Source organism: Dryobates pubescens, chromosome 24, assembly GCF_014839835.1.
Source record: "Dryobates pubescens isolate bDryPub1 chromosome 24, bDryPub1.pri, whole genome shotgun sequence".
NCBI classification, from domain to species: Eukaryota; Metazoa; Chordata; class Aves; order Piciformes; family Picidae; genus Dryobates; species Dryobates pubescens.
This window is the reverse complement of record NC_071635.1, coordinates 13,083,378-13,107,028: the sequence shown is the minus strand read 5'-3', so window position 1 is coordinate 13,107,028 and position 23,651 is coordinate 13,083,378. Positions and strand designations below refer to the sequence as shown.

The 23,651-nt window shown below is 46.2% G+C and overlaps 1 protein-coding gene across 1 annotated transcript in view; it reads left to right on the top strand.

Moving 5' to 3' along the window:
- Positions 1-23,651, top strand: part of RNF150 (ring finger protein 150) — a 136,931-nt gene that overhangs the window by 97,651 nt on the left and 15,629 nt on the right. Inside the window, exons 5-6 of the mRNA XM_009896760.2 lie at positions 5,229-5,325; positions 13,716-13,926. Coding sequence (XP_009895062.2) covers positions 5,229-5,325; positions 13,716-13,926 — 308 coding nt within the window. The remainder of the gene's footprint in view (positions 1-5,228; positions 5,326-13,715; positions 13,927-23,651) is intronic.

The following is a 23,651-nucleotide window of genomic DNA, read 5'->3' as shown; positions in this document are numbered from 1 at the left end:
CCTTTGACAAACTTTCCAACGCACCCAAATCAGCACAGTTTAGCAATGCATGTGGTTGCATGCAGCAACAGCAGCAGAAAAGCCAACATATTTTTTTCTGGCTCTGACTTTGTCAAAGCCATGTCCCAAGCTTGTGCTTGAAGCATCTGTCTTAATGTCTTCCTGTATGCATCATTAGTTCTGAACTCATCCATGATCCTCTGCTCCCTCCTTCCTTTTAAAACGTGCATCAGTCAGAACTGCAGAGGGAGAGGGATTTTTTGTTGCAGCTCTTTACGTTTTTGCCTTGCATCTGACAGTGAAATATTGCAGTTTCTCCCTTGTCTTACTTTGTGCTGACCTTTATTTTGCCTGAATTTGGATGATAAGCTTCTCAGGACATCAAACAATTCACAGTTTCTTGAAAGCACGTACGTAGGGCTGCAGCAAATGACAAACAGAATAAACTTTCCAATCCGAATTTGCAAAGCCTGCCACCTCACTGAGAATCATAGAATCAGTCAGGGTTGGAAGGGACCACAAGGATCATCTAGCTCCAACCCCCCTGCCATGGGCAGGGACACCTCACACTAGATCAGGCTGGCCAGAGCCTCGTCCAGCCTGGTCTTAAACACTTCCAGGCATGGCGCCCCAACCACCTCCCTGGACAACCCATTCCAGCGCTTCACCACTCTCATGGGGAAGAACTTCCCCCTCACCTCCAGCCTGAATCTCCCCACCTCCAGCTTCATTCCATTCCCCCTATTCCTATCACTCCCTGAGATCCTGAGAAGTCCCTCCCCAGCCTTCTTGTAGCCCCCTTCAGATACTGGAAGGCCACAATAAGGTCACCTCAGAGCCTTCTCTTCTCCAGACTGAACAGCCCCAACTCTTTCAGTCTTTCCTCATAGGAGAGGAGCTCCAGCCCTCTGATCATCCTTGTGGCCCTTCTCTGGACACGTTCCAGAACGTCCATATCCCTCCTGTAATAGGGGCTCTCTGGACAAACATTTGTGTGCCCACCAATAGACATACTGAACTCTCTGGTGCAGTACAAACATGTTAAAATTCAAATCTTCACCTGGGTTTTCAACAACATTCCATTCTGCTGCAGATTTCTGTCCAAAAATCAGGCTCCTTCTGTTGTCCATATTAAACCTGAAATTAATAGTGCCATAACACACTGTGCTAATGCCATATTGAGGAGTGCAAAGTGACGGGATCTGTCATGTATTTAAATTACTTGGCATTTGTAAATCATCTTCTAGAGTATTGTTTTATGATGCCAGCTGCAGGAACAGTGAACTTCAGTTTTTTGAACTCCTGAAGGCATGAAAGCTCCAAGCTTTTGGTGATTAACATGCATTATGAAAGGCTGTAATATGAACCACAGCTTGACTGAGGCTTGCAAAGCTTGAGCTTGAAAACAAGAGGAGACTTTCTAGCCTGTGGTAGAATGGCTCAATAGAAGTTATGCATTGGGTTTTATCCAAGGCAGGTTTGGGAAGTCTGGGGGTTTGGGTTTGAGTTTTTCAAGACAGCAGTAAATATCTCAGGTCTTGTAAATGTGCTGATTATTTTGGCCCCAGTGTTCTTCAGATGTTTGCAGTTAACCATGCTTATTTAGGATTTTGACTCTATCATTAAAGAGGACAATCACTGTCAAGAATCTCATTGTTATTTCAAATAGCTGAAAAGCAAAGAGGTTGACTTTCAGTACCCAGCATGACTTAGCACAGCCAAGAAATTCTCTTGGCTAACAAATTTTACACTTTGAGTGTAAAATTACACATGCCTGAGGAGTGTGTTTTTATGCTTTCACCTATTCACATTGCCCACCTGATGATGTGCTGAATATGCCCCTCCTGAGGTAAGAGGCAGAAAGAGTTATGCAGGACAGAGAGTGACATTTGGTGGGTTTGCCCAGCAAAGCAAATCTTGTTGGGAAGGGGAGTTAGGAACTTTCAGCAGCCTTAGTAAGGTAGTGCTTTAAAATTAAGGTATCACAACTGCGGACAAGGGGCAATGGATATCAACTGCAGCACAGGAGGTTCCACCTCAACATGAGGAAAAACTTCTTTGCTGTAAGGGTCACAGAGCACTGCAAAAGGCTTTCCAGAGAGGTTGTAGAGTCTTCCTGTCTGGAGGCTTTGAAGACCCATCTGGATGTGTTCCTGTGTGACCTGTGCTAGATTCTATGGTCCTGCTCTGGCAGGGGGGTTGGACTCGAAGATCTCCAGAGGTCCCTTCCAAGCCCAAACATCCTGGAATCTTGTGATCCTGTTATCCTGTGATCATGATACTAAGATGATTAAGGGACTGGAACATCTCATATGAGGAAAGGCTGAGAGAGTTGGGTCTGTTTAGCCTGGAGAAGAGAAGGTTGAGCGGGGATCTTCCAAATGCTTTCAAATATCTAAGGGATGGGTGTCTGGAAGGTGGGGTCAGACTCTCCTCAGGGGTCCCCAGTGGCAGGACAAGAGGTAATGAGCATAAACTTGGACGTAGAAAATTCTCTCTAAACATGAGAAGGAGCTTTGAGGGTGGCAAAACACTGAAAGAGGCTGTCCAGAGAAGTGGTGGAATCTCCATCTCTGGAGACTTTCAAGGCCTGCCTGAATGTGTGCCAGTGTGATCTGCTTTAGGTGGTATCCTGCTCTGGCAGGGGGATTGGACTCAATGATCTTCAGAGGTCCCTTGCAACCCCTACCACTCTGTGATTCTGTGATACTTCAATTATGTTCATCATGTTGACATGCAGGATCAGATGAGGTTTGACAAAGCTTGGTATCACAGCCAACTGATATAATTAGACTGGGTCAAACTTCCAAGAACAGCTCTGCCCTTTCCCATAGCTGTGTGTGAAGTCAGACCAAGTACAGGAATGTGCTAATTTGCCATGTGGCTTTGTTTCACAAAGGAAATGTTTCTTCTAGAAACTGGGGGGGGGAGAGGGGGGGGACATCACAGTGAAAAGAGTAAGATTCTGAGATTTCATGCAGTTTGGGCTTGGAATTTCTAGTGTTATTTAGGACTGGAGCCAGCTTGTAAACCAGCCAGCTGGTATGTGGGCAAATATCACCTTAGTGAGAGACAGGGTTGCAAACCAGTGTCGGTGAAAGTACACCTCAACATCTTCCATCAAGTTGCAAGGCTGTGTGCATCTCATGTGAGAGAGGCCACAACAGAGCACAGGAGCCTACCCATGCAGCTGAGCACGTCCCATTTCAATACTTAGCATTCCTGTGGTGCATTGAGTGATTCTGGCTCTCTCAGAGGTTGCATTTCCTCATGGAGGCTGCTCCAGACGGGGCCATGAGCCCGGTGGGTTCGTGTGGCCACACTGCACAAGTGATGCATGTGGGGCAGCAGCAGCACAGGGGGACACAGCCTGGAGTCAGCTCAAATGTGAAAGTTCAAGCAGGCTGAAATGTGACTTTCAGGCTCTGCCAAGTACAGTGTGGGACACCTGTTGCAAGCCTTAGAAAGCAAATTTAAAGCTGATCTATACAGAATTTCAAAACAAGGAAATCAGTCTTAGTTTGCACCTTTTGGAGCAAGACTCTGTCTGTATATTGAACCCCATGTTTCAGAACAGAACACCCCCTTTCAGTTTTGCTAAGGACTAAGGTCCCTCCCTACTGAACTATTTCATTCAATGAATTGATTAAAAGATGTTTTTAGGAAAGCAAGTGAATGTTCAGTTTCCTCCATGCCAGTGGAATTTCTGAGCCTGTGTGCATGGTAGGAAACTTTCCTCCTTTTCTCCACTCCACTCTGGTGAGACCCCACCTGGACTACTGCACCCAGTTCTGGAACCCCTGTTACAGGAAAGACATGGAATGTGTCCAGAGAATGATCAGAGGGTGGTCAAAGGGCTGGAGCTGCTCTGCTATGGAGACAGACTGAGAGAGTTGGGGCTGTTTAGTCTGGAGGAGAGAAGGCTCCAAGGAGACCTTCTTGTGGCCTTCCAGTATCTGAAGGGGGCTACAAGAAAGCTGGGGAGGAACTTTTTTGGGTGTCAGGAAGTGACAGGACTGGGGGGAATGGAGCAAAACTGGAAGTGGGTAGATTCAGATTGGATGTTAGGAAGAAATTGTTCCCCATGAGGGTGGTGAGATACTGGCACAGGTTGCCCAGGGAGGTGGTAGATGTCTCATCCCTGGAAGTTTTTAAGGCCAGGCTGGATAGGGCTCTGGGCAACCTGATCTAGTGTGAGGTGTGCCTGCCCATGGCAGGGGGATTGGAACTAGATGATCCTTGAGGTCTCTTTCAACCCTGACAATTCTGTGATGCTATGATTCTTCATGCAGAGTGGGGCTGAACAAATGTCACTGCCTTGTGCTGAGCCCCAGCTCCTCTGCCTAGCCTCCTCAACAGTGGTTCTCAAATCCCAAGCCCCACATTCCTGTGTTTTATAACACTTGTTCCCTGTAACACAGGGTAACAGGATATGCCTGCAGGAGAAAATACAATCTGTCAGTCAGGTACATGGCACTAAATATCTCTGCATTCAATCTCAGTTTGTGACAGGCAAAGCTAGACAAGAAGCTTTCAGTTTCTCCACCTGGATAATGTTTAAAAAAAAGCCACACAGCAGCCACAGGGCTCAAGGAGTTCCTTAGTGGTCACTTCAGACTGAGCACAGGATTATCAACAAGCCCTTCGGGGCTGGGATCGTTTAGGAGCTAACTCTGATGGGCAACTTCTAACGAGCAGGAAAGTCAGGGCAAAGGTTTTAAAAAGCAACATCCTGGGTTTCCCATTTAAATGAAAAATAGCTGCTTTTACTTTGTTTTCCTCATGCCTGGCTCTTACAAAAATACCAGAACCCAAATGGCTTCATGTTTAAATTGTGTAGAATCAGGTTTGTCTGTGAAACCATTGAGAAATGCTTCATGTGATACTTACTATATTTAACCTTTACCAGCAAGCAGGTTTTGTTTCCTGACAGCCTTTACCATGTAAAGACTATGGGGTTTGCTGCTGCATTTTGTCTCTTTTTCCTGCTTCTCTAACTCTTGTTTTCCAAACTCAGTTGAGCAACACTCTGCACATTGTGATTGAGATGCCACAGAAGTCATTTTAGTCCTTAGTGTGCTGGACGTAGCTGTGCAGTGCTTGCAGAGCTCCCAGACCACCGCATTTGGAACACCCTCACGTAACTGAGTTCAGAAGCAGCCCCTGGTACTAGGTGGTAAACTGTGCTGTGCTTGATTTGAATTAAACTCTCCTGGTTTTCATTGCAGGCATCTTTTCCACAAGTCCTGTGTAGACCCCTGGCTGCTAGACCATCGTACCTGCCCGATGTGCAAAATGAATATTCTAAAAGCTCTAGGGATCCCGGTAAGCACTTCACAGAGCTGGGCAGGGCAGAAAGCAAGCACCAGCTGCCTGGGTATAGCCCTAGCCCCTTGCCTGTCTGTTCCCATCCTACTTTTCTTGCTGTCTTAGTGATTTATTAATTAATTAAATAGTGATTTATTAATTGATTCCTTCGGGGGGTTGCGAGCTGAAATGCGTGACTGCTGTTCTCCTGTACCCTGGAGTGTGTATGGGGGCTGGCTGGGTGTTGGGATTTGTGTGTCTGTGCTTGCTTGCTTTGTGGAGGCAGAGGATTGTTTGCTGGTCTTTTGGTGGATTTATGGGTTCTTGCACATAGCTTTTGTTTACCTTTTAAATCAGGCCTGGATTGATTTATTTATTTGTAAATCCTGCTCTCAGTTGAAATCTCAAAGCAGAAGGTCTGCAAATAAAATTTTCCTGGCTTCACTAGTCAAGGACAACTAATTGCACATTCTGGGGAGCTAAATCTTTGGTTTTCTTCTGTCAGATTTCTCTTAAAGTCTGTCTGTAGCAAGCTCTGTGCTCCTCATTCCAATTAGGGAGCATTTCTCCCAGTAACTAAGCATGAGGCGGTCCTCACGACACACCAGAAATTGTAAAGCTCTTTGTTATTGGGAACATTCAGATGTGGTCAGAAGCTGCCAAAGCAATTGATCCTTTTGGGTTGCATGTTTACTGTGTGGCAGACAGAACATATACTTTCCTAACCACAGCTATCCCAGAGAGCAGGGGCTTCAGCAGGAGGAAGTGAGTCACCTTCTCACACCGCAGGAGGCTTGACACGTGGTAGTGAAGTTCAATACTGCACCGCCACAGGTCGATGCATGAAGAGGTGCTGTAAATACCCTCCCCAGTTACAGATGACAGCTTAACATGTCATTACAGTTGGGCTACCTTTTCTGCTAAGCATGTCTATTATCTTTACAACATTAAAAGATGATACAGCTGTGACATTGGTACCTGAGATGTCAGGAAAAGCTGGAATGAAGGCTGGTTCTGCCATTCAGCATCTTTGCACGTAGGCTTAAAGATAGGAATTTATTCCCAGGTTCAGTGTCTCAATTCAGGCTTGCCCAGGATTCTGACACCTCTTCTCTGTACCCAATATTTTATTCCATGGCTTGTTTCTTTACCATGAAGGCCCACATGATTCCTGCTTTCACCTCCTATTTTTGCCCAGGCATTTCATTAACAAGCTCTTCATCCAGTATCATGCCTCTTCATTAACATCCCTTCATCATCAAGAGATACAGACAAATCAGACCTCCACTTTTTGGATACCTGCAGTGAGATGTTAAGGTCTTTCTAGAAAATGCAGTAGTCTTAGTCTGTAGAATAGAATAGAATAGACCAGACCAGGTTGGAAAAGACCTTTGAGATCATCAAGTCCAAACTATCACCCAACACCATCTTACCAACTAAACCACGGCACCAAGTGCCTCATCAAGTCTCCTCTTACACATCTCCAGTGACAGTGACTCCACCACCTCCCTGGGCAGCACATTCCAATGGCCAATCTCTCTTTCTGTGAAGAACTTCTTCCTAACATCCAGCTTAAACCTCCCCTGGTGCAGCTTGAGACTGTGTCCTTCTGTTCTGGTGCGGATTGCCTGGGAGAAGAGACCAGCCCCCACCTGGCTACAACCTCCCTTCAGGTAGTTGTAGAGAGCAATAAGGTCTCCTCTGAGCCTCCTCTTCTCCAGGCTAAGCAACCCCAGCTCCCTCAGCCTCCCCTTCTAGGGCTTGTGCTCCAAACCCCTCCCCAGCTTTGTTGTCCTTCTCTGGACACCTTCCAGCAACTCAGCATCTTTCCTAAACTGTACATGCAGAAAATGGCTGTCACTGTCTCCACTGGCAGCTGCCAAAGGCAAAGAGTATCCTCAGGGGTGGCTGAGGCTGGGTGCATGCAGGGGAAGGGAAAACATGCCCAGAGGCCATGTGCAAAGGTTTAGGTTTACATGACTGGTTCTTACTACATGTGAACACATCTCTGTGGTGGCAGGTGTAGAATCTGATTGCCAGGAATAATTAAAAGCACCATTCACTTTCCTCAGCCATCATTTCTCTTCTCACAGCTCCCTGTCTTGTTCTCTCTGTACTTCATAGCAGGAGGAAGATCCATTCCACTCCTTCATTGAGAGCTTTCCACGTGAGGCTTCTGAGGAAATAATTGTGCTGGGCACGTAATTAAAGACAGCGCTGTAACCAACCTAAACATCTGGGTCACATTAAGATTTCAGGCTCAGCCTTAGTGCTGGTCTGCCTTAACACTTAGAATCAGATGCCTGGATGGTAATGTTCCACTGGCAAAATTTGTTTAGGGGATTTTGTTGTATGCATTCCTGTGAACGTTTCCCTCGGCTGCTCTAAGAGAACAGTCTGAAAACAGCTTGCTCCATCATTGGAGGAAGTATGTTGGCTCCTAGCCACGTGGATCATCAGTCAGGTTCATGAAGGGGGAGAGCTGTGTGCTACAGCCTTACCCCTCAAGGTAGCTGTTGTTCCCTAGGAACTGGGAACAGATGGTATCCTTTGTGTCAGAGGTTTCCTCTGGCTGACAGAAAAGCAAGTGGGAGCCTAAGAGCATCTGGTAGCTTGGGGATTAAGAATTCCTTTACTGCTATCAGTTGCTCCTCTTCCTCTGTTTCCTCTGCCTTTTCTTGCTATAATATGCCTGAACTGTTGTCTTTCCTACCTCACACCCTTTCTTACTTCTCCTCTGCATAACCCCTCCAGCCCAGTCTTTATCCTTTTGAGCTGCTGCCCCACTGTTGCTGCTCATACTCCCTGCTCAGCTCGCGGGATCTGTTCTCCAGCCACACAGAGATTGTGCGTCCTCACCCTTCTCTCTGCCCATCACCAGCTGAGGGCAGCCCAGGGGGGACACCAGTCCTGTGGGGTGCTTTCTGCTGCCTCTCTGAGCTTGCAGGCACCATGCAATGCCTGCTCTGCTTTGGAGAGTGTAGTTGTTGGTCCCAAAAATGCCACCAGTCTCTGTCAGCACATATGAGCTGATCTTTTCAGAGGCTTGTAACCTAGCCAGATGTCAGCAGGCTCTTGTGGGAAAGCGTGTTTCCCTTGAAGAAGTTGTAAAGCTCTAGGGCTCCTCAGTGAGAGGTGGCAAACACTTCTGTGGAGTGGATGAAGCAAAATGCCATTCCCTAATCGCATTCCTGAGTCTTGATGAGCCATCTTGCTGAGATTTCCATGCGGAGAGAAGCAGCCTCGGGCAGGCAGCACTCGCCGATGGGAGACGAGTGCAAATTTGCCAGAGTCCTTTTGCAGGCTTTTACCATGGGGGGATTGAAGAAATCTTCCTCATAGGCAGGGCTAGTGTGGTGGGGGTGTTGGGGTTTTTTTCTGCCAGCTGGGTGTTTGTCCTGTGGTTGTTATTAAAGAGCTGGCTTGTGTGACTGCGAATATATTGTGCTTTATTTAGCAGGAAGACTCAGGGTTTTCCAGGAAATGACTGGTTAAAATCCAAGGAGCTAAATGCTTCAATTCAGTTCAAATCTAAAACTGTCCATTTACTTTGTAACAAAGACTTCAAATACTATCTGCCCTAAAAGCAGGTTCCCTAGGCTGCCATGAGGCACCAAGATAACTGAGCTGCTCATTTTCACGGTACCCAAGCATCTCCACTTGTCACAATGGCTCTCTGCAGCTCCAGAGGGTTTTTGACTAACTGTCTATCAGCAAACTGTTGGCATAACCTTTTCCACTGTCCTTTTGCTGGTGAGTTCAGCTCAGACCAGGCCTCTTTGGGCTGTAGTAGTTGAAATGAGTTTATCAGTGAAAGTGCCTTCCACTTTGAGAGAGCTGCATTGTTGTTGAGATGACCATATCCGGTAGAATAGTCTCCCTCTTCTTCTCCCCCTTTGCTGCAAATATCTGCTGGATATGCAGACAGCTGCATTTTTGGCAGCAGATTGGATGACTTGAAGCTATTCACTAAGAGCCTTAGCCAAGCCCTCAGAAGTCAATACAAAGCCTTCCCTTGACTTTAGTGGAATTGTGCCCTCGAAGCACTTACACGCAGGGAATGAGTGAAACCAATATAATTAAACTCAGCAAATGTATCTGGGTCACTCTGACAGCAGAAGCCATAATGTTTGGGGGTTTGGTTTCTGGGTTTTGGTGGGGTTTTTTTTCAATCACATTTTCATGTCATTAGTTTTATGGTATGCTGCTTAGTTTGGGGTATTTTTTCACCCAAGGTAAAATGACTCAGGACTAAAGGGATTAGTTATATCGTGCAATGCTATTTCTGCTTCTATAAGGTCTGGGTTGGCTTTCAATTATAACCCCCTGTGTTTAAAAGTTAGTGATAAACCCCCCTTCTAGGAATGACTGGAATCAGAGCAAAGGACAGACAACTGATCCCCTGGAAAGGAAAAAAAAATGAAATAGTTTTTCTAAGAGTAGAAAAGGAAAAAATAGGGTTGGGTTTGTTAGGGTTTTTTATACTGCCATCAAAGTGCTACAACAACCCACTGCAGTGCTACAGGCTGGGGTCAGAGTGGCTGGAGAGCAGCCAGGCAGAAAGGGACCTAGGGGAACTGGTCGATGGTAGGCTGAACATGAGCCAGCAGTGTGCCCAGGTGGGATGGCATCCTGGCCTATATCAGGAACAGCAGGAGCAAGGAGGTCATTGTGCCCTTGTACTCAGCACTGGTTAAGCCACACCTTGAGTCCTGTGTCCAGTTCTGGGCCTCTCAGTTTAGGAAAGATGTTGACTTGCTGGGAGGTGTCCAGAGAAGGGCAACAAAGCTGGGGAGGGGTTTGGAGCACAGCCCTGTGAGGAGAGGCTGAGGGAGCTGGGGTTGCTTAGCCTGGAGAAGAGGAGGCTCAGGGCAGACCTTATTGCTGTCTACAACTACCTGAAGGGAGGTTGTAGCCAGGTGGGGGTTGGTCTCTTCTCCAAGGCAAGCAGCACCAGAACAAGACGACACAGTCTCAAGCTGTGCCAGGGGCTGTTTAGGCTGGATGTTAGGAAGAAGTTCTTCGTAGAAAGAGAGATTGGCCATTGGAATGTGCTGCCCAGGGAGGTGGTGGAGTCACCATCACTGGAGGTGTTTAGGAAGAGACTGGATGGGGTGCTTGGTGCCATTGTTTAGTTGATTAGGTGGTTTTGGGTGATAGGTTGGACTGGATGATCTTGAAGGTCTCTTCCAACCTGGTCTGGTCTATTCTATTCTATTCCATTCTATAACCAAATTTAGGTTAAAAATGAAGTTCTGAAAGCATTTTATAACAGCTGAGGGTGAGGGAAAGGGTGATAGATCTAAGGAATAATTTTGGATCCAGATCCTACAGATAAAGAATTGGGATGTCACTTAGAAAAGTACATCTTCAGTGGGTTTCTTTAAAACCTGGTGCAGCTGAATGTGCCTTTATCCCAGTTCTGAGGAGCTCTCACTGTTTGTGGATTAGACTGGAGCCTGACAATGACAATTCTCATTTTTATCCCAAGCTTCAGTTTGTGGAAACAAGTCACCTGAGAATTGGTTCAAATGCCTGCCTTGTTCATTAGGAGCATTTGTAAAAACATATTTATGAGGTGGCAACAGTCAGACAGGGACCTTATGAGAAAACATGCTCAATTCCTGGTTCTGCAAGCAAATGCAAGCACATGGTGACCTTGTATGTCTCAATTCAAGGGGATTACTCTTGTGCTTAAAGCTAAGCCTCTATTTAAGTCTTTGCTGCATGATATTTTGCTTAGTTTCTAGCTGCCTGCTGTGTGAGATTTTCAAAACTGCCTTAAGTGAGACAACTAAAGCATAGCTAAAGTCACATCCAAAGAGCAGAGTTCATCTCCTCTGACTTTAGCCATCCAAACGTTGGCTTTCCAGTCTAGCAGCTTAAGCCCCATCTCTGCTGAGCAGTGGGAAGGTAGAGAGGGCAATTCAAACCACCTCTACCTTAGGCTGGGATGAATCACACAGCAAAATTGTCTCAAGCCAGTGAAGTTAGAGGAAGCCTAAGTGACTGATCCAGATTATCTGTCTGACTCTAGGACAATAAAGATAAATGAGAGCAACTTAATTATATGCAATTACAGCTCAACAGTGCTGGGTCCCTCTGTCATTTTGGAAGCTTTGTACCCTGGTGCACAGCATCCTCATCTGTGAAAGAGCCTTGGTTTTGCTAACAGTATGTTAAAACTTCAAAGACCAGCTCTTGAAATGGTTATGCAAACAATCTTTCTCCATCCCTTGGGGAGAACTAGACCTGGTTCTGTGAGCAAATGGCACAAGAGATTTTTTTTCACTCTTAGTGAATAGCTTCAAGTCATCCAGTCTGCTGCCAAAGTGCAGCTGTCTGCATCTCCAGCAGATGTTCATCACCAGTGTTCATGGGGAGTGCCCCAGAAATCACTGCTTTAGGAATGGGACAGTCAGGCTTGTAACAGGCCCAGAAACATCAAGGGTAGCAACTAGGTAAAAACTTTTTCACTGTGAGGGTGACAAAACACTGGAGCAGGCTGCCCAGAGAGGTTGTGGAGTCTCCTTCTCTGGAGACATTCCAAACCCACCTGGATGTGTTCCTAGGTGACCTGCCCTAGGTGATCCTGCTCTGGCACAGGGGTTGGACTAGATAATCTCTAAAGGTCCTTCCCAACCCCTAATGTTCTGAGATTCTGTAATGTTGTATCGGGTCTCTCCGGACCAACGATCCTCTGCCACACTGTGCCCATTTGAAGTCTCAGTGCTCCTCATGGACAGGCACTCAATGCTGAGGATAATGTGCAAAAGGTGGGCACCACAATACCCTCTTACTGCTTCCCTTGACTTGAAGAGCTTGGCTCATTGTGGAGTGTTGGAGCATTGACTAACTGCATGAGAGAAGGGTGGAAGTTCTCCCGAACCGGGTTCCATCCCTGGGGTCTCTGAGTCAGAAAGCAAGAAAGACTTTGGATTGAATAATACCCTCCAAACACCCATCCTTGCTTGTTTGTTTCTTCTCTCATCACCTGATGTTGTAGGAAATAGAACATTAGCAAAGGAAGAGAGCTTTCAATGTAAAAAGAAAAACCCTTGTCTTATAAACAGTTTTAGCTTCTGGTTTGCACCCCACACATAGATGCGCCCACAGGCAGTTCCCTTGAATTCCTGCGCCTGAAAGCTCTGATACCAGCTCTATAAAATGTGTGTTTAGGGAGAAGAGAATCATTCCCCTTCAGCTACTATCTCTGTTTACATTTGTGATCTGACTCAGCAATCTGCCTGCGCTGAGCAGATCGTATCAATAAGTGAGCTCTCTTTTTTTTAATGTATGTTCTCCCAAACCCTTTCAAAAGCATAAATAAGAACATTCAGGGATTGTTGGTGACACAGTTTAATACTGAGCGTTTCCAGTGCACACTTTGAGTCTCTCTTGCAGCAGATTGTAGTAAGAGGTTTTAAGTACATGAAAACAAACAAGCCATGCATGTCTGTTCAGCTTACGTTGCTGTCTTGAGTACTCACAGAAAGTGCAAAACCCTAGAAGAATTGGGAGCAGGTAATAGAAATCCTTTTATCAGGTAAAAGCTTCATTTTCAGTCTACAACTATCTGAAGGGTGGTTGCAGCCAGGAGGGAGTTGGTCTCTTCTCTCAGGCAACCAGCACCAGAACAAGAGGACACAGTCTCAAGCTGTGCCAGGGGAAGTTTAGGCTGGAGGTGAGGAGGAAGTTCTTCACAGAGACAGTTGTTAGCCATTGGAATGTGCTGCCCATGGAGGTGGTGGAGTCACCATCCCTGGAGATTGGATGTGCCACTTGGTGCCATGGTTTAGTCATGAGGTCTGTGGTGACAGTTCTGGGCCCCTCAGTCTAAGAAGGACATCGAGACACTTGAATGTGTCCAGAGAAGGGCAACAAGGCTGGGGAGAGGCCTTGAGCACAAGCCTTGTGAGGAGAGGCTTGAGGGAGCTGGGGTTGCTTAGCCTGGAGAAGAGAAGGATCAGGGGTGACCTCATTGCCCTCTACAACTACCTGAAAGGTGGTTGTAGACAGGAAGGGGTTGGTCTCTTCTCCCAGGCAACCAGCACCAGAACAAGGGGACACAGTCTCAAGCTGTGCCAGGGGAGGTTTAGACTCGAGGTGAGGAAAAAGTTCTTCACCGAGCGAGTAATTCGTCATTGGAATGTGCTGCCCAGGGAGGTGGTGGAGTTGCCGTCCCTGGAGGTGTTCAAGGGGAGATTGGACATGGCACTTGGTGCCATGGTCTAGTTGTGGGGTCTGTTGGGACAGGTTGGACTTGATGATCCTTGGGGTCTCTTCCAACCTTGGTTATACTGTGATACTGTGACAGGTTGGACTCGATGATCTTTGAGGTCTCTTCCACCCTTGGTGATTCTGTGATTCTTCTTTTTTACTTTGTAATTTTTTTTTTCCCCTGACAGCCAAATGCAGACTGCATGGATGATATACCTCCAGACCTGGAAGCATCCATAGGAGGCCCACCAACCAACCAGATAACAGGAGCCAGCGACATAACAGTGAACGAGAGCTCCGTAGCCCTGGATCCCCCGGTGCGGACTGTGGGAGTACTACAAGTCATCCAAGATGTAGACTCCTTTCCCCAGGCTGGGGAGGGTAACTTCACCACAAGCAGTAAGTTCCTCTTTCTGGCAGAATTTGCACTGAAATGAGGGTTTAGAAACCCAAACCCCAAAGTGATCTCTTTGGGGGTGGGGGGGGAGGAAGGGCTTTTTTTCACTGGAGCAATCAATGACCATACCTTAAACCCAGCCAAAATCTGCAAGGTGAGTGAATTTAAACATCCTGGCATTCTGCCCTACTGCAAGCACTTCCAGCCTGTGTGCAAACCAATGTGTTGAACAGAAACTCAAATTGGAAGCCTCTGCTTGGACAGAAGGAGCTATTTCAGTCAACACAAACCAGCAGAAACTCCAGGTCATCTTCAGATGTTGTTTATAGTAAGTGATGCCATTCAAGACAGCCCAGCATGTATCACCTGGCTTCCTCATGAAGCAAAGCCAACACCTGAGGGGATCCTTCCAGTACCTGAAGGGATACAGGAAGGCTGGAGAAGGTCTTTTCATAAGAGTGTCTAGCAATAAGACAAGGGGGAATGGCTTTTTAAGCCACGGGAGAGTAGGTTTAGACTGGATCTTAGGAAGAAGCTCTTTGGTATGAGGGTGATGAGACTCTGGAATAGGTTGCCCAGGGAGGTTGTGGATGCTTCCTCCCTGCAGGGCTGTTCAAGGCTGGGTTGGATGAGGCCTTGAGCAGCTGAGTCTAGTTGAGAGGCATCCCTGCCTGGTGGGCAGGTTGGAGTAGATAATCTCTAAGGTCCCTTCCAGCCTAAGCCATTCTGTGCATGTCCTATGGCCTGCCTGTCACAGAATCACAGTAACTGTTGAGGTTGGAAGAGACCTTTGAGGTCATCAAACACTTGCCTAGAGTTTGCAATCCTACCACTGCTGCTAAGCCATTGCCACTAAACCACGTCCCTAAGCACCACATTCACATGTTCTAAATACCTGCGGGCATGGTGACTTCACAACCATCCTGGGCAGCTGGTTCAAATGCTTGATAGCCCTTTTTGTGAAGAAATTTTTCCTAATATCCAGCCTGAACTTCCCTTGGCACTCTCCTCACTGGGCTACATGTTACTGTATGGGAGTTATTCTTACCTGCATGTCATAAAATAAATAGTGTCTGCAGCAATCATCTTCACTGCCTTTGATCAAGAAAAACAAGTGCTGAATTCTTCTTTTGCCTTTCCCATGCCTTCTTACATCAACTGAAGCTCACCTGGTTATTAATTCATACTTTAACTTCTCATTTCAGAAGGATTGCTGATTTCAGAGCACCTGTACTCGAAAACCTGAGTGTGTTCAGGTTCAAGTAACACTGCCAATCTGTGCAACAAGAGGAGAAATGTGGGTGGTTTAGTTTTCACTTGGTTCAGGGGCACCATCTGAGCCAGCAACTCTCAAAACGTCTTCATGTGTCTCTGCTCCTAAAAATTATGTTCTCTGTTGAAAATCTACTTCTGAGAGGCTAAAGAGAATGTTGTCAGCTGTTTTGAGTGAGGCTTGCACTTGTCTGAAATTCTCATTTTTAGATACAATAGCAGATCAGTAGGAAAATACACACCTGGGTGATAGCAGTTGGTGTGCTAGTATTGACAAGACTGTTGCAGAAAATCATCAGGTATGCCTGAAGGGAGGCAAGAAGAATGTGGTTTGTGCATGGAGCCACCTGAGTTCCTGGAAAAACTGTACATTTTCAACCTTTTCTAAGTACTGCTGTGGGCCTGGGTGTGAAAAAAAGGAGAGATGATAGGACTAGACTGAGATGATTTATCATGAGTCTCCTTACGCTGTGGAGATGCTTGATAATCACATTGCCCCTCATGATTGCAGCCAGCGTCATGGCAGTGAAAATAGCTGCTGGAAAGACTAGTCTTGTGTCCTTAGCAACAAAGTTGACCCAGAAGTGGATTTTAAGTTCTCCCTTTGTAGATTAACTACTGGTTTCGGGCAGTTTGTATAGAGTGGGTACTGGTTTCAGGTGGTTTGTATAGAGTGGGTACTGGTTTCGGGTGGTTTGTATAGAGTGGGTACTGGTTTCAGGTGTTGTTGTATAGATTCAGTACTGGTTTCAGGTGGTTTGTGTAGAGTAGGTACTGGTTTCAGGTGGTTTGTGTAGAGTGGGTACTGGTTTCGGGTGGTTTGTGTAGAGTGGGTACTGGTTTCAGGTGTTTTTGTATAGATTCAGTACTGGTTTCAGGTGGTTTGTGTAGAGTAGGTACTGGTTTCGGGTGGTTTGTGTAGAGTGGGTACTGGTTTCGGGTGGTTTGTGTAGAGTGGGTACTGGTTTCAGGTGTTTTTGTATAGATTCAGTACTGGTTTCAGGTGGTTTGTGTAGAGTAGGTACTGGTTTCAGGTGGTTTGTGTAGAGTAGGTACTGGTTTCAGGTGGTTTGTATAGAGTGGGTACTGGTTTTGGGTGGTTTGTGTAGAGTGGGTACTGGTTTCAGGTGTTTTTGTATAGATTCAGTACTGGTTTCAGGTGGTTTGTATAGAGTAGGTACTGGTTTCGGGTGGTTTGTATAGAGTGGGTACTGGTTTCGGGTGGTTTGTATAGCGTGGGTACTGGTTTGGGGTGGTTTGTGTAGATTAGGTACTGGTTTGGGGTGGTTTGTGTAGATTAGTGGTGTGATGCTTTAGCCCACACACACCAACATGAAGCACAGCTAAACTCAGCCAGAGAAGTGAATGGAAAGCTGTAGTTTACAAGCAATAATGAAATGCAATGAATATATACAAAATATACAGTATTTACAATATCATGCAAGAATTCACAGGAAATAACACAAACACAGGTCTTCCCCAGGAGGATCTAACCTCAGGTTCCCCCCAAACCTCTCTTCCCCTCCTTCCCTTTCCCCTAGTAGTTAATTAAGCCAAAAAGGAGAAAGAGAAAAGGCTATTAAGGGAAATTGGTTAGCTCAAAGCAGTTGCAAAGAAAATTAGTTACTCTTATCTTATCAGTTTCATTCCAGGGTCAGTTGCATGCTCTCTGGCCAAGAAAACAAAAAGTCAGAAGAGAACTGAAGCTGGAGCTGGAGTGAGTGAGAGAAAGAATGTTAGTGATATTTGCTGTGGCACATCTCTCATCTGACCAATGAAATTCATTTGGAATTAATCTTTGTTTTCCCTTTTACACCCAAGCATTCAGCCAGAGAATTCTGCAGCTGTCTTTTCTTAAAGGCACAGCCTAAACTGTCACAATCAGGTACTGGTTTCAGGTGGTTTGTATAGATTAGTTACTGGTTTCAGGTTTGATCTTTTGTAGTCAAAGTCCCGGATCCAGCAAAGGGTGAGCAGCGAGGTTATAAGCCCAGCTGTCACCAGTGGCCAGCCTGTGAGCTGGTGGCACACAGCTTTCTCAAGACTGCTGGAGCGCTGGCAAGAGCTGTTCTAAACAAGGATTTGTTTTGTTCCTTCCTGTAATTGTTTTTAAGTGCATCTGAGGCTCACTTAAACAGTGAAGGAAAGGTTTTACTTCATGATACCACAGAGGCTGGGCTAGATGCTGGTCTCAGTTGTAAGCCTTTTAATGCTCCTGAAGTGAGTGTCTCCTCTGGCACATAATTATCCTTGTCCCACTGTTCTTTACAAAGTCCCCTATTGAAATTGGGAAAGAGGGCTGTGGTATGGCCTTCACCCCCACAGCTGCATGGCACATGCTGAGAGGAGCCAGCAGCTTGGTGCAAATCCCAGCCTTTCATCCCAGGGTCTTGGCGCACCAAGAAGTAGATCTTCTGGTTTGTCATCGTGGTTACAATGCTCCTGAGGCAAGCAGAGAGCACAAGAGCTCAGTAACTCAACCCACTCTCTTCCCCTCCAGTTCTGTTTCCAGAAGGATCCGTGTCAGTCCAAACACATTTGTTCTTCCTTTTCCAAGTGGCCAGCCAAGTAACTGGGTGAAAAGTTTGCTCCAAGCCAGGAGAGTAGTGGATGGCCTACAGAGATGCTTTGTTCTGCCCTGGTGACCTCTAGTTTTCCCCATACCATTAATAACACTGGGCAACAGACACTAGGATGTGGGCAGTCCTGAGGGCTAACAGCAGACCCCACGGACAAGGAACTTGGATCAAGACCAGCAGTATGTCCAGGCCCAGAGGTAATGAGATAGCAAACCATGGAGTTTCAAGAGGTTTCCATCACCTGAGGAGGCTGGCTGTGTGGTCTGGGTAAGGACTGTGAAAAGAGTTTTCCTTTGGTTATTTGATAGCTGGAGGGAGAAGAGAGCAGGGAGGGGAAACTGGTAGGTGGTCTGAGCTCTGTGAAGGTTGTGAATCTTGCTCCATCACAGGATGGCTGAAACAGACCTTTCAAAGCTTTTTTTTCCTGAAGAAGGAAGAGCCCTGACAAAAGGTCAAAGGATCCTAGAGCTTCCAAACACTGTGCTTGTCACACACAGTCACTCGGGGATCTCTGGTTTAACACTTGGTTAGCTATTGTCACTCACCCATAGACACTGATATGTAGACATGATTCATCATCTGGATTTCTCACTTGGAAGTGGTATACAATACTTGAGTCTTATTCAGTGGTGGGTGTGCAGATTTACCTGTTGTCATCACCACATCCAAAGTGGTGTTCACAGAAACAGAGCCCTTTGGTCCCATTTTGCAGCAGAGCTGCAGCAAAGAGGATTTTGCTTGGGAGTTAGAGGCTGAATTCCAGCAGAGATGGGAATTTGCCCCTCCACCTGCCTTGTGTGGATTTGAGGTGATCTGGCACTCTGAAAGGTAGAATTTCATGTCTTAGGCAGGCTCAGCTCTTAAGCCAGTGAAACATCCAGGAGTAGTGTGTAGTTGTGGTAAGAAACCAAATGCTAATTAAATCAGAGGGCAACTGCAGGCTAAATAACTGGGTCATAGCTGTCATATGGATAGGGCTTTATCGGCATTGTCTGTTTATTGTATTCAGGCTTAATATTTGTCATTTCCAGACTCCTCACAGTTACACAACTGCAGAGCTTGCTGAGCCTGCCCTTTCTGCTACTTTGCTCCTGCACCACCATCCAGCCAGGTTTCTCTACCTCTCTGTTAGTCAAGAGCAGTTTTGACTCTCAGGCATGGAACTGCTGAGCTTTGGGGTCCAAACTGAGACCAGAGGCAACTGAACACAGACTTGAGCCATGGGGTGGGATAAAACCTGAGCAGCCTCTAAAAGAAGTTTCCAGAGGTTCCTTCTGGGGTGGATTCTACTGTAGATGCTACTTTGCTCCTGCACCACCATCCAGCCAGGTTTCTCTATCTCTCTGTTAGTCAAGGCCACTTTTGACTCTCAGGCATGGAACTGGTCAGCTTTGGGGTCCAAATTCTCAGCAGAGGCAACTGAACACAGCCTTTAGCCACGGGGTGTAACAAAAGCATGAGCCTAGGGTTAGCATCTCCTAAAATGTATCAGCTGAACTTCCAGTCAGCAGCATTTCCATCTGCAGGAGTGCAGGGCTAGGATGTGCTCATTTCAGCTCTGTTGTTACCCTGAAAGGTTGGACCAGATGATCCTGGAGGTCCCTTCCAACCTGATGTTCTATGAATATGAATCTATGATTGCTCCTAGGAATCTTTGCTGAAGTTGCTGGGTTCTGGCCTCTTTATCTAGCATTAGCGATGGGAGCATACTCCAAGGCTAAATCCATGCTAGAGGATCCTGAATCTGTGCAGACTGCCTCCAGTGCAGCCTTGATGTGGCACCCTGCATCCAGCACCATGAGTCCTTGCCTCCCTCCTTACTCCTGGCAAAGTTCAGTGCTCCAGGAGGTAAAGGCCTTGCTTTCTTTCCACCCACTTCTGCAATACTTTTTGCTTAATTGTTCTTGCATCCTTTTTGTTTGTTGATTAATCATTCTGGTATTGTTGTCTTGGTTTGGGTTTAATTTCCCTTTCTGTACTTCCAGTGAGCATTCAGAGCCAGAAGAGCTCCCACAGTGTGTCTGGAGGGAGGATATTTCCAGAGTACTGTTCACATTGGGTGAAATTCTGTCTCCATTGAAATCTGGTGGCAAGGCTCCCACCTTCTTCAGTGGGGCCAGATTCTCAGTTCTGGAGCTCAGCCAGTGCTTTTCTTTTTAGTTCCCTGTGTTTGCTCAGCAGACATTTCCTCTTCTTTCCCTCCCTTTTTCTCCCCATGCTGCTGAATAGATAATGTCTTTCCATGGGACCCTGGGCAACACAGTGTACTGTGAACATCTGGATGGGACATCATTTGAGGGCCTGTCCCTAGGGTCCCTTGCTAAACCTTGTATCTTTTATGTAGTAGCACTGAGCACTTAAAAAATGGACCAGCAGTTTCTTTCAGCTGGCTTCTACCAGGATCTAAGATTCAAGTCTTCATTAAGTCCCTTGGGCATATCCATAGCCCAAAGTCTGTTCAATATTTGGGCTTAGTGACTGTTTGGTCTCTGTGGTAGGATTTTGTGCAGGATCCTGGGAGAGTGTCTTGCAATGTGGTATTTCTGTATCCAGTCACTGAAAATGAGTGGATGGAAACATTGAAAAACTGGAGTTAGGGGGGAAAAAAAGGTGAGGGGGGTGAAAAAATAGTGTGAAACACAGAAGAATTCATCTCAGCTGAGTTTCCTGCTTTCACCCTATTACTTTTGAGCTCTCCAGAGGGTATGCAGAACGAGAATCTAAGGGTTCTTTGCCACTATAATGCATCAGAGCAATCTGTGTTGCCTAGTTTGTGGTAGTGAGTTCTGTAAAGCACTAAGATCTTCTGGACATTTCAGTGAGTTTCCTGCTCTACAGATAAGGTGAGTGCCAGCTGGACTTGGCCAAGATCTGAACCTGAAAGAGCTCTGAGCTACATCAGCTTCGGAGGAGTGGAAGATGGATTTGGGATTTGAGGGGATTGGATGTGGCACCTGGTGCCACAGCAGTCTTGAGTGACAGGTTGGACTTGATCTCTGAGGTCTCTTCCAACCTTATTGATTGTGTGATTCTGTGAAATCCCAGCAGCACCGTCTCTCTAGTTGGAAGAAGATCCATAAATAATCCTACTGCAAACATGGGCAGGAGTTTTAGTATGAGAAACCAAAAGCTCTCCCCCAGGGTGTCATATCACCTGCAAAGTCCACCCAGTTTGGCAGGCTGTACAGCAGTGTGGGCAATCTAGAGAGTACCAGCCGTTCTTTTCCTGCCTCTGCCTTTGTTCTTTCCATAAAACCCTGCCAGTGTATAGCTCATCATGACTGTTAGGACACTTTTAAGTCTCTTTGATAGCTCTTCATTAGTTCTAATAATATAACTTCTCAAGTAGTTATTTTGATCTGTGTATGTCTAAAATGTCTTTGTGAAGAACAATCAGCCTTGGGAAGGGGATGGAAGTACGTAAGAACCTGATCCACTGTTGTCTTGCAACCACTTGACTGTTCCTTCTTGCTATTAATAGAGGGGTTTTAGGCAGAGTGTAGAGGAGGAGGGAAAGGTGAGGAAACTCCCTAGGCAGTAGTTAATAGAGAAAGTTATTAACACTTGCATTAACACCTAGCACTGTCCTGGAGACAGAATTCTGATGGGACCTAGTTAAAGATTGAGCAGGTTGGGTCCCACGTGCCTAGGGTATGACATAAGTCCTTGGTGGCTGTAGCAAAAGCCTGTGCTAAATAGTTGTCATGGGCTGAAAATTCCTGTGAGCCGAGGTCCTGGTATTGTTTTGAGACTCACCCCAGTGGCAGCATAGTGTTGGTGGTCTGAAAGGCCAGCAGCAGTTTGAAAGAGTCACCAAGTGAAACCTAACTGGCACTACAAATACACCCTGGATTATTGCATACACCTACAAGACTCCTGCCAGGCTCTGCATGCGGACAGTGAAGTTTTCCTGTTACAAAACTGCTCTTCCTTTCCATATGTTGAGATGTGAGATAGAGACAAAGTGTTTTTGTACAGCAAACTGCAAAAGGGGGTGGTCAGAAATGCTGTGAAACAAGGAGCAAATTGGAAGTCTAATGCTTTGTTTGTTTCATGTCTGCACTGCGTACAGATCAAAGATGGAAACATCAGCCCCCACATCTCCCTTCTTGCCTGCAGACACACTGAGTTATGCCTGTGGCCCAGTCTGCCTTAACCTAGAGTGACAAAAATGCTGCAGATCTGCAGAAACATGCTTAATAATTGGCTCTAGGGAGAGATTTAGAAGAAAATGTTCTCCTTCAGTAGTGAAAGCTCCGTTTATAAATCAGTCTTTCCGTATAAATGCCATGGCAGCTACCAGCTTGCCTCTCTCTGCCCCAGATTACTTCAGTTCCTACATCTGTACTGTCCTCCCGTCGTGCAGCCACCTTGTGAGCCCAGCCCAAAAGCTAACCAGTTTCTTCCTGGTTTGGGGATTGTTATGGGATCAGTCCCTGGTCCTAGAGTAGTTGTGCTGGTACAACAGGCGGAAAGAAATGTGGAGCAGCCGAGAAGGGAAGGACATACAAGACAGATTTCTTCCTGTTGCCAAAAGCAAGCAGACTATGTCAAGCACAGCTAGACCCCACACAGCTGTCTGTTTTGCCCAGAAATCAGGATAAGCACAAAGGCAAAGTAAGCCTGATGTTTCAAATCTCATTTGAATGCCCATATTCGAGTACACAGACATTTTATTAATGGTCAGTGAATACAAGAGACAATAAAGGATTTATTGTCTCTGACAGTGACACTCAGGGAAAGTGTCATTGTAAAAGCTGTGACAGCACACAAGCATGTCCTTGGAAAGATCATTCCCAATTGCTCTGAATGTGCATTGCACTGCATGCAGGGGAAAAGGGGATCTGAGGACTGGCATCAGTAATAATGTAGCTCATATCTTTCTTTATACTTCACTGTCTTAAGCAGCCAGCTAGAAAAAAAGCCAAACAACATTGAACCAGAAAGCTTGTAAAGCAAAATGGCCAAACAATGCAGAGTAAAATACAAACCTGAGCTGCAGGGAGAGCACATGGCTTAATACTTAACTGATCTCTTTGATTTGTGCTTGAGAATGAAAGCCTTGCTTTGCAAGAGATGTTCAGCATCTTGCATACAATCTGCTTGATTATTTAGGACTCATTGTCACATCCCTGATGTCTGTGGAGATTCTATTCCCATCAGTTTTTGCACAGAAGCCTCCCCTGAAATCATCAGGAAGTGCTGTTGAAGGTAAAATGTGCTACTGTGATTCTCCATCTTTTAAGACAAACAGGAGGCACAAGGATCCAGCTTGGATCAGCACCTGAAAGTATGAATTAAGAAGTGAGACTGAGCAACAGCTCTTTAGCCATGCAGACAGAGGAAAGGCAGGATGCCAGGGTTAATGCTGCTGGTCTCTGCCAGTATTTCAGACACATGAGCAATGCAATAGTAATGCTCACCTGTACAGCTCAGACCCCAGGGACCCCTGCCAGGGTCAGGCTCTGCTCTGCCAGTCGTTGTGTACAGACAGTAGCAGATGGGAAAATTCACAGGTAGGAGCAGATTATAGCAAGCAAGCAAGCAAACCTAATAAATTTAGGGAGGGGGAGGGGAAGAGGCAGCTGTGCCTATGAGAGAGCGAAAACATGAAGCTGAGATGCAGGAGGCACTCCCATTTCTGCAGCACTCACCCTTGTTTCTGCTCACACCTATTTTGTTCTGGTTCCATCGCTGCATAATGAAGTGCACATTTGCCTCAGTGCTCCTGCAGTGTTATGACCTTTGCAAAGGTAACTCAAATTAATGGAAGAACATTTAGGGATGCTGAAAATAGGACCCTCATGGTCGTGTTCTAACCCAACTTGATGCCGTCTTTGCCGCTCCAGTGACACGGCTGGTGCCCTGAAGAAGGT